The sequence below is a fragment of the Sinocyclocheilus anshuiensis genome, unplaced genomic scaffold, assembly GCF_001515605.1.
Source record: "Sinocyclocheilus anshuiensis isolate Anshui unplaced genomic scaffold, SAMN03320099.WGS_v1.1 scaffold392, whole genome shotgun sequence".
In the NCBI taxonomy this organism is placed as follows: domain Eukaryota; kingdom Metazoa; phylum Chordata; class Actinopteri; order Cypriniformes; family Cyprinidae; genus Sinocyclocheilus; species Sinocyclocheilus anshuiensis.
In genome coordinates this window covers 4886965-4898340 of record NW_015557091.1, presented here as the reverse complement: position 1 = coordinate 4898340, position 11376 = coordinate 4886965, and the positions used below count along the sequence as shown (strand labels likewise).

The 11376-nt window shown below is 33.5% G+C and overlaps 1 protein-coding gene across 3 annotated transcripts in view; it reads right to left on the bottom strand.

The window, feature by feature from the left end:
- Positions 1 to 2254: 2254 nt before the first annotated feature.
- Positions 2255 to 11376, bottom strand: part of LOC107677250 (5'-AMP-activated protein kinase subunit gamma-2-like) — a 25309-nt gene continuing 16187 nt past the window's right edge. The window contains exons 4-5 of one of the 3 annotated variants that reach the window (XM_016472078.1): positions 8981 to 9254; positions 2255 to 2761 (exon numbers count right to left, since the gene is read on the bottom strand). In XM_016472078.1, the coding sequence (XP_016327564.1) occupies positions 2709 to 2761; positions 8981 to 9254 (327 nt within the window). In that variant the 3' untranslated portion in view covers positions 2255 to 2708. Of the gene's footprint in view, positions 2809 to 8980; positions 9255 to 11376 lie in introns of all 3 variants that reach the window. The other 2 variants (XM_016472076.1, XM_016472077.1) reach the window with 2 other exon arrangements.

Below are 11376 nucleotides of genomic sequence, written 5' to 3'. Positions count from 1 at the left end.
CAATAAATACAATACAATATAATATAATATAATATAATATAATATAATATAATATAATATAATAGTTATTTTTTAAATAATATTTATTTATTTATTTATTCATTTACAAATACAAATACAAATACTAGAAATGCATTAGTACAGGAAGACCTACGTGACAATTGGTAGATCAAAATAGCACTGCCAGTTGTCGTTGGAGATTCTTAGCCCTCCTTTCCGTTCTTTCAATCGCTTTACATATACGTCGACTTTCAATGTCCATTATTGTGAAACCCGCGAGACACAACAAAAACACAGCTCCGATCACAGCGTCCTCCATCCTCCTTTTGTTAATGTTGTTCTTCTTTGTTTCTGTTGTTGAACGCCGCGCACAAATGACGACGCTGTCGACCGGCTTATGTCACTTCTTAGTACACACTCTCGGTGCGAATGCAACCCTTTAAATGGTACTGGGAAATAGTTCGTGCAAAATCGTCCCAGTACTTTAGTACTGTACATTTAGTTCTGGAACTAAAGTGGTGCGAAAGGCCCTAATGACAGAAGTTCTCAGAGGTCAGAGATGATTCCTAAATGATTCCTAAAGGGTTCTTATCACTCTTTGTGCTGACAGGAACAGACCCTGCAGACCCTGCAGACCCTGCATTCCACACATCCCGAACTAAAATTAACTCTTGTCTCTCACAGACTGGATTACATAACTGCAGAGCCAGCTTCTGCTCACTGTGTTCATATCATCACAGGACTGGTGCTGCTGAAACCTGTGGGTTATGTGCTGCCTGTCTGCCTGAATGTCCAAAGAGTTATAAAAACACCTAAACTACAAGACAGTGACCAGCCGTTTACAGTATATAAGGAGAATATTACCAAAGTATACATAACTTTCCTATACAAATATGTAAGTCCAGTGATGGTATCAGATAATACAATGGTATTGTATGATAACTATAATAATATACCATGCATGGTATTCAAATGTAACTACTTTAAAGAATCAAATGGTTATACCGGGATTTTAATATATAGGCCTATCGTAGTGTACCATGCAGTGTTGTTGTTGCTAACTAAAAGTAAAACAATTATTATTATTATTATTGTTGTTGTTGTTATTAATAATATTTTAATGTATTTATTGAAAGTAAAGAAGGGGGGAAATTACTGAAATAAATAAGTACTAAAATTAATAAATGAAATAAATCTAGAAAGAAAAAATACAATAAAAGAATATATAAAAAATAAACCTAGATAGAAATATTAACAAACACAAAAACGAATAAAAATGGCAAAAGGACATAATAATTACTAAAATTTAAATTAAAACTGAAATATAAAAACAAATTCAAATGCTATAATATTATTACTATTACTACTACTATTACGATAATAGTATAGGTATAAATAAAACTACAATACAACCATTAACAAGGCATTTACAAGGTACTCTGTGTCATACCATAGTATTACCACAGTAGTACATGTCCAAAAAATGTAATACTACCATGGTACTTTTTAGTATAATATTATATATAATATAAAGTTTGGCATCAGTAAGATTTTATTAATTTTTTTTCGGGTGTGTCAATCATTCACTGACCAATTCTTACTTCGTTCCTGAATGAACCAGCTGTTTTGAAAGAATTGATTGAATAAATGAATCAACAACTCACTTATTCAGACAGTAGTTTGCCGCCAACTACTGGCAATTTTAGTTTTAAATTATTTTAAAGTATCATTCTATTTTTCAATCATTTCATATTTCAGTATTCCATTTTTCCATATTTAATACTTTAATCTAATAACATTATTAATGCAATTTGTAAGAGCAGTGTAAATGCATGTACAAGTGCTCCTTAAAGGGGTCATATGATGCGATTTCAATTTTTCCTTTCTCTCTGAAGTGTTACAAGCTCTTGGTGCATAAAGAAGATCTGTAAAGTTGCAAAGACTAAGGTCTCAAATCCAAAGAGATATTCTTTATAAAGGTTAAGAGTCAGCCACGCCTACCTAAAACGGCTCGTTCTAACACGCCCCCACATATCTACATCACTATGTGGGAAGATTTGCATAACGCCGCCCAGATGTTCACGCAAAGAAAGAAGGCGTAACTTTTATTCTCACTGTAGTATTGTTGTTGCCGCCGTCATGTTGAATGTTCTTTTTAGCAACATCATATGACCCCTTTAAAAAAAAAGTGTATAGAGCCCTGCATGTTTAATTATGCTTGGCTTTTTTTTTTAAATAAATGAATAAAGCCACTTAGCCAATGTAACTTTTAAAAATATATTTTTAAAGTGTATCCCGTGTATCCACCCTAGAACCGCCCCTGATTGTCCAGTCTATTTTTCAGTAGTATATGAAATATTAAACATAAAATTCTGGTCACAGATATTCATAACATGCACTGTTTTTCCCCATAGATGGTGGTAAAAGAGGAAATAGCCTTATTTGGTCACTATAGAGGGCATGGTGTCACACAGATGAACACATACATGTGTGACAGTCACTGCTGAGATAAGGCCGCTGCGCGCCGCCACACTCATCACAGTCACCTGTCAGCTGCTGAACCCGTTTATTTAACCGTTGCCTGGCGACGAGCTGTGAGTCTTTGTAAACGTGCGCTCCAGGGGCTCAGAGCTCATGGCGTAAATTTAGTGAGGATGCGTCAAGGAGAAAAGAGCCACCGACTCGCTTTAGCCTTTCCCTCATGGGCTTCAATGCTCGATATCGCTCTCATTGTCTTTTTCTTTTCCTCTCTTATTCTCTCCTGGGAACACATGACTGATTGTGGCTTTCAATTAAACATATGTGACCCTGGAGCACAAAACCAGTTATAAGTAGCATGGGTAAATTTGTAGCAATAGCCAACAATACACTGTATGGGTCAAAATTATCGATTTTTTCTTTTATGCCAAAAATCATTAGGATATTAAGTAAACATCATGTTCCATGAAGATATTTTGCAAATTTCCTTACCTTAAATATATCCAAACTTAACCTTTTATTAGTAATATGCATTGCTAAGAACTTCATTTGGACAACTTTAAATGCGATTTTCTGATTATTTTTATTTATTTTTTTTTTTTGCACACTCAGATTCCAGATTTTCAAATAGTTGTATCTCGGCCAAATATTGTTCTATCTTAACAAACCATACATCGAAAAAAGCATATTTATTCAACTTTCAGATGATGTATAAATCTCAATTTCAAAAAATTGACCCTTATGACTGGGTTTGTGGTCCAGGGTCGCCATATATAGAATTGTATGTTTCAAATATATGTTGATGATCAAGGAAATAGCAATACTTTTAAAATATATTTAGTATAATATATTACTTTATTTATTTATTTATTGAATGTCAGAAGCATGAAACCAATTAATAAATTCAAGAGGCTAATTTTAAGGTCACTTTTGTTTGTAAAACATTTACAATAGGCCTAACTGCTGCAAAACCAATGGAGAATCCAGACGTTCTCAGACAATCTTTCAATAATTCTTTACTTGATCCCCATCTAGTGGTCACAGAGGAACATGACACGAAAATCCACTACCCCTTTTTATTTACAAACGTTCAAAAAGTTTGGGCTCAGTAAGAATATTATTTTTTTTTTTTTTAAATAATATTATTATTTAGAAAGGACGCATTAAATAGATCAAAAAGTGACAGTAAAATCATTAATGTTACAAAAAAATTACAAAAGATTTATATTTAAAAAAAATGTTGTTCTTATGAAAAAACAGATCAAGGTTTCCACTCAAATATTAACTGTTTCATAGCTAATAATAATAATAATAATAATAATAATAATAATAATAATAATAATAATAATAATAATAATAATAATAATAATAATAATAATAATAATAATAATAAAATATAATATACAGACAGCCAAATATATAACATGTAAATACCAGATAATACTTCCTTTTAGTCTAGTTGTGATCTTGAGATCAGTACATTTCGTCCAGTAGGTGGCGATACAACCAAAGAATCATATTGTAGCACATCGAAGGATGACACAGCATCAGCTCTTCCTCATCACAGTTTTCTTGAGGTAAAACCTGAATAGCTATCATATTAGAGACATACAGGCGTCCTCATCTCCAGCTGCCTGTGCTGAGGAGCTCTGAGGACGTCTTAGAGCCAAGGATTAACTTCAGTTAATATCATTTGTATGGAAGCAAGCGTGATTGAATTATGGGCTTTCTGCATTCTGATGGCACTGTCTGGGTGCAGCCCAATTCCCGGATATAATAGAATTTAGAATTTCTCCGGCAAGTTCTGAGTGTCATTTCCTGAATGACAAACACTGCTTGAACAGAAGCTGCTGTCCATCAGTGTTCATCAAGCTCAGTGTCACTGCCGCAAACACATCCATCCCAGATAACAGCACAAAATAACCTTGTCTAAAGCCTGGCCCTCAGACAGGTGAATAACCAGGATTTTATCAATACAGAAATGGATCTACAACTCATATATGCACTTGTAGAGAAGCGTGTATTTGTGTGCAAAGGCACCAGATGCACTCAGCAGATAAAAACCTCATTATACAGATCAATATAATCAAGTAATAAAAACGTAGCTGAGAAACACATCTTCCTTTTCTCTCGAGTGCCTCTAATGTTTAATAGTCTCCCTCGATGTGTTTTAATCTTTCCAGCTCTGCCTTACAATCAGACAGAGGCATCCAACTCACTGCTCCAACTCTGTATTGAATAATAAATCAATATTTATGTTGTTTTTAGCTGACAGGAAAGTCTGCCAGCCAGAGCAACTAATGGATTGTCGGAGAAGCATAGTAGTGCTGTTATATAAGTGTGTACATGTATGAAGAAGATTATTCCCAACTGTGTGTATTTAAGCTGTGGGTCAAACACACACACACACACTCGCCCACACACTACAAAATACACATTTACACTACATTTTGTCTTCACTGCATTCAGATCAGAACTTTTTTTCAGTAAGACATTTCTTACTACTGTCAGCTACACAAAAAAAGTGTCCTGATATTAATTAATATGCAAATTAGATACAGTGCATAGATACGTATAGTGTATATAATGGGAAAACCTATTTATGTTATTTATGCAATTTTACACACATTAAATCAAATCATTCTGTTATATCTTTCACAACGTACTTGAGAATCATCTTTATTCAAAGTTTGGTATTAAAAGAATCGATTGGTGATTTAAAAAAATCCCACTGGTTTTGCCTTTTCATGTCTATTCATGTTTTTTTTTTATATGGTGTCCTCTGTAGAGGACATAGCATAACAATCAAATAAAATAAAAATACATTTTCAAAAAAAGTTATTTTTCAATTGTTATGATGTTCTAAACAATGTAATTGCATAAAAAAAACTAAATTCACAAAACTTTTTTTTTCTGGTAGTCAGGAGGATACAGACATAATGTGACTTTTAAACCAACCCTTATTTCAACACATTATTTAGGCTACTCAAATTCACTAAAACATAAGCAAATGTAAAAATGTGAGTCTCTCTCTCATATGAATCCTGTGCATTCTTTACATCATGACTATTGCAGACGCACACTCGAGCGACCCAAAGATCGGCTGTTGACATCAATTAGCTGCCCAGCAGAAACATTTCAATAAACTGCATTTAATTAACGTGCACCGATTAGAACGTCATGTTTCAGAGTAAGCGGCGATCTGTCTTCCTGTCATCGCAGTTAATGGGCTCCGCTGCAGTGAGTTCAGACCGTCACAAACCCACACTCTCACACACACACACACACACACACACTCTCACACACACACACACACACACACACACACACACACTCATAAACTTATTTACACAATCATAGACTTATTTAAAATAAATGTACATTTTTTAATTTATAAAAATACTTTATAAATATATACAATAATATTTATTTTTATATGGTTTCATATAACATTTTAAATTATGTACAAATAATACAAATTTTATGAATATGTATTATTATTTTAAAATTATTTAAATAAAACCATATATAATGTTTTTATTTTAAATTATATAAATATCATTAATAATTGTATGTATGTTTAATTAAATTAAATAAAAAAAATTAAATAAAACATAATTTTGTTTTTATTTTATATATAATTTTTTATTTTATTTATTTATTCATTTAAGTATATATTTTATTTATGAATATAAGACCCATGACCTTCAACCTACTTTCACCACTACACTGTAGTACAACAGAGAGACCAATTCCACCTACATATCCAAACTCAAGCAAACACTTAAATTACTCTTAACCATCTAATTATAGGTCACTCTGTTCTCATACGTCTTCCAAGACAGGCTTTAATTTGATAATTATTGATTGCACTTTCAGTGTGTGGGAACGTAGGAGATTTCAGTTGATTTATATTTTCCTTGTTAAACAGATTAGATTACCCAAAGACAACAGCCAAATACTACGTCTCTACATACAATGTTTTTGTTTTGCTTTTAAATAACAGTCATTTAAAATGTCACCTCACATGGATAGTTTAAAGAACTGTTGCAGTAAAATAACTGCATGCTTTCTTAATTATCTTAACTAAAACTACAACATCTTTGTCTCTCAGTGCCATTTTAAACACAACCAAGAAAGTAAACTTTGTCAGGAGCCCAGAAAACACAAAGTCATTAGTCATCAAGGATTTGAATAACATACTTTAATCTAGAAATATGACCACAAACCTATATCATTCAGTAACCATATATCATAAAAGTAAATCATAAAAATACTAAACTACCAAAAAAAAGTAAAATATAATTCTTGGGTAACTTAACCCTATATATAGGGTTAAGTTATTCATATATATATATATATATATATATATATATATATGCAGAGGATCCCCAAATCCAGGTGTGAAAAACTTGTTGCATCTTTCCCAAAAAGACTCATGGCTGTATTAGATCAAAAGGGTGCTTCTACTAAATACTGAGCAAAGGGTCTGAATACTTAGGACCATGTGATATTTCAGTTTTTCTTTTTTAATAAATCTGAAAAAATGTCAACGATTCTGTGTTTGTCTGTCAATATGGGGTGCTGTGTGTACATTAATGAGGAAAAAAAATTAACTTAAATGATTTTAGCAAATGGCTGCAATATAACAAAGAGTGAAAAATTGAAGGGGGTCTGAATACTTTCCGTACCCACTGTATATAAACTGAGTAAACATCAAAAAGTATTAGCTACTAAAAAGCAGCCTTTATAGACCACTCTCCCTCTTCTTGGTTCTGATAGTTAAATCAGACTCACGTGGATAACATATGTGACGGCTGAATTGATTATCAGGGTCTTATGCATTAAGAAACACCCACGCCTCCATTAAATCAGCACACGGTGCAATTATCCGAATCATTGCACACCCCGGGCTGAGCTGGACCCAGACAACCTGTGAAAGGTTTCACTAAACGCTGACTCACTCCACACACTGATGTGATAATGGCATTCATAGCATCTCATCTCAGCAATGCCAATTCATATTCTGAAGCTTGTTGATCTTTTAGTGCATATTTTAGAGATGATGGATGTTTGTATCTGGATATTGGTATAATATATAACATTAAACAATATTTTAGCCTGGCTGAATGTTAGGTTCACACTCAAAATAAGAGGTTAAGTATAAGTTAAGTCATAGAATTAACATCACAAACAATCAAGACTACATTTACAGATGATCGCCGACCCAGTACTAATTGAAAAGCAGTACACATCAAACATTTTTAGATTGAAAAACATACCTAAAAAGTATGAATTATTCACTTTCAAAGGGCTTATCTCCTGCATATTTTTTAATAATTAAAATATTTTCCCAGTCAAATGATAAAGTTGGTCTGGGTTTCTTGCATTAAAATGTATTTAAAAAAAAATACAAATAAAATAAAAAAAAATTGGCCAAATTTACACATTTACCATTCAAAAGTTTGGGGTCAGAGATTATTTAATGTTTTTGAAAAAAGTCTCTTATGCTCACCAAGGCTGCATTTATTTGATCAAAAACACAGTAAAAATGGTAATTTTGTGAAATATTATTAAAATTTAAAATAGCCGTTTTCTACTTTAGTATATTTTAAAATGTAATTTATTCCTGTGACGGCAAAGCTGAATTTTCAGCATCATTACTTCAGTCTTCAGTGTCACATGATCTTCAGAACTCATTCTAATGTGCTGATTTGGTTCTCAAAAAATATTTCTGATTATTATTAATGTTAAAATCAGTTGTTACTTAATATTTAGTTTTTTCAGGATTCTTTGATTAATAGTAGGGCTGCACGATAAATCGCATGCGATATTTAACGCGCATCTTGTCCGAAAAGCCGGTTCTGTAATCAGCGGTAAATCTCCATCACCTGTGGGCTTTCACATTGAGCAGCATTAACTACACAGACGCTCTACATTAACGCACTACGCGCGAATATGAACGTGGTTTTGCGCAGCTCGTCAGTGAACAACGGCTCTGTGTAGTTAATGCTGCTCAATGTGAAAGCCCACAGGTGATGGAGATTTACCGCTGATTACAGAACCGGCTTTTCGGACAAGATGCGCGTTAAATATCGCATGCGATTTATCGTGCAGCCCTAATGAATAGAAAGTTCAAAAGAACAGCATTCATTTGAAATAAAAATATTTTGTATCAATGTAAAAATCCTTACCACCACTTTTGATCAATTCAATGCACCCATGCTAAATAAAGTATTCATTTTTCTTTCTTTCTTTCTTTCTTTCTTTCTCTTTCATTTATTGATTTTGGAATGGTAGTGTACTTTTAGTAGTTTCAATAAATAGTCTTGGTAGTCTAGGGATTTTTAAGTTATACTGTAAAAGTCAGTTATCAAAAGTATTTCCAAAGAGGAAGGGAAATGTGATTTGTCATGATGACCCATTGAAATGTTTTTCCTGCTTTTTCAGATTGTAAGCATTCTGGCAGCTGTTTAAGAGATTGACGATACATGTCTCTTACCTTTTCTGGCCCGAGAGAAAAGTTTGATGCTGACAGGCGATGTGGAGGGATTGGTGGAGTCTTTGGAGGACGAGCGAAAGATTCCGGTGAAGCTGCGGCGACGTGAACACTTGGGCGAGGAGTCGTGGTTGGAGGAGTAGGGGAAGACGGGTTTGGGAGATCCAGGGCTGTTTCTGAATCGGGCCGGAGCGGACATGGGGCTAGAGGGCCGACTAAACGGACCCCGGCTGAAGAAGTTTTTGCTCGGGCTGGCTGAACGGCAGCTAAGCTCCCCCTGAAGAGTAAATACAATCACATACAATATTAGGACAACAGCTAGTCAAAGCAGATTTGTACATTTCCTGAAGATATCACAACTAGAAGTCATATGCACAATATAATGAATGAAACATTGCACTTTTGAGCATATATTGAGAGAAATATTGATCCTTGAGATTTTAAATCATAGAGCAATGTCAGAAATTATCCATTTTATGTATACAAAATCATCAGTGAATGGCATTCTCTTACAGACTAAGCATATTTTCTGTTACTGTGATGTTATGCTGACCATTGACAGCATGTTTGAAGGACACGGACAGACAGACACTGAGATACTGAATGAAGAGACGTCATAACATTCAGATGAGTCCTTGATGTCTCCACCGTTCAATCACATGGGAATTTCACACAGCAAAACAGCCAGACAAAGCCACTGAAAACTCTTTAGACAGCCAAAAGAACAGATGGCCTCGTTTTGTCAAGAGGCTTTTGTTAAATCAGAGAGGCTCACACAGTGGCATAAATACCTCACTGTATACCTAAAAACACTACATAACTATCCCATCTATCTCGCTCACTTGCTCTCAGAATACAACAAAGTGGGATTTGTAACTGAAGTTAAAGGGATAGTTCACTCAAAATGAACAGTCGGCCGCCATGTACTTTCCCTCAAGCAGTGTTATTATCATTAGCTAACACTAAAACTATTATAAACATGTTTGTTCATTGAAATAACGCTGAAAGAAATACAATAAATATAACATTAGATGAAACTGAAAATTAGAAATGTTTTGCCTAAAATTACTTACTGAAAAAAGTCAATTAAAACTAGTGTTGGGCAACGATTAATCGCACCCCAAAATAAAAGTTTTTGTGTACATATGTGTGTTTACTGTGTATATTTATTATGTATATATAAATGCACACACATGCATGCATATATTTAAGAAAAATATGTTATGTTTATATTTTAAATATATTTATATATATGAATATAAATATATTCATGTAAATATTTTCTAAATATATACTGTATGTGTGTCTTTATATATAAATAATAAATATACACAGTACACACACATATATAAACAAAAACTTTTATTTTGGATGCGATTAATCGAGATTTCTAAAGAACATCCTGGCCACTGCTGTGAGTATAATGAAAGTAAATGAGGAGTGGGATTGCCAAGCTCCAAAATGACAAAATATCACATCAAAGTGTTATATAATATAAAAGTATTTTGAAGTCACATGACAGCTTTTGTGAAGAAAAGACTGAAATTGAAGTTGTTTTTCATGAAAAACCTTGAGATACTCAAGTTCATGAGAAAAAGTAGTGATGTGAATGAATTGAGATCTTTTCAATGAAGCGGTTCAGTCAGTACACAGCGTTAGTCTAGTTCTTAAAGGGATAGTTTACCCAAAAATGAAAATTCTCTCATTAATTATTCACCCTCATGTTGTTCCAAACCTAGAAATTTCCTAATCATTAAGTTCAACTTAATGATTCATTGCAGTGGAAGAAACAGTTTTCAGCAAATAATTTCATTTTGGGTCTGTTCCTCACACAAAACCTGTCAAATGTTTTCAGAAGACTTGGAATATAGCACACAATCATATGAATCAGTTTCATGAAACTTTTATTGTGCTTTTAGAATGTGACAAGGGTCTGTGTTTCACACACACACACGCACACACACACACAAAATGTCTTACAAGTTTAGAACAACATGAAGGTGAGAAAATAAAAGAATTTTAATTTTAATTTGAACTATACCTTCAAAAGTATGAAAAGACTAAGATGAAAGAAAACCTTTCTTTTGTACACTAAACAAAAGAAGCAATTATATATTTTTTAGTCTGAGTCCCTCGGTTTCTTTGTTGTAGAGCTGATGGAAAAAAGTCTACACTGACTCGGAGTTTTCACGGTCCTGAACCTTTGATCATGAGATAAGTGAAACATACTGACGCAGCAATTTACAACCTTTCAATTCACACTACCCTTATTTTGGTTCTGATCCAGAATCTAAGCCATTCCTCTGGCAAACATGCATTTCATTTGCACACAAATGTTCATTCACACTGGTGATTCTGCATCGACCTTGCCGGGGGGTTAATAAAACATCTGTTCAACA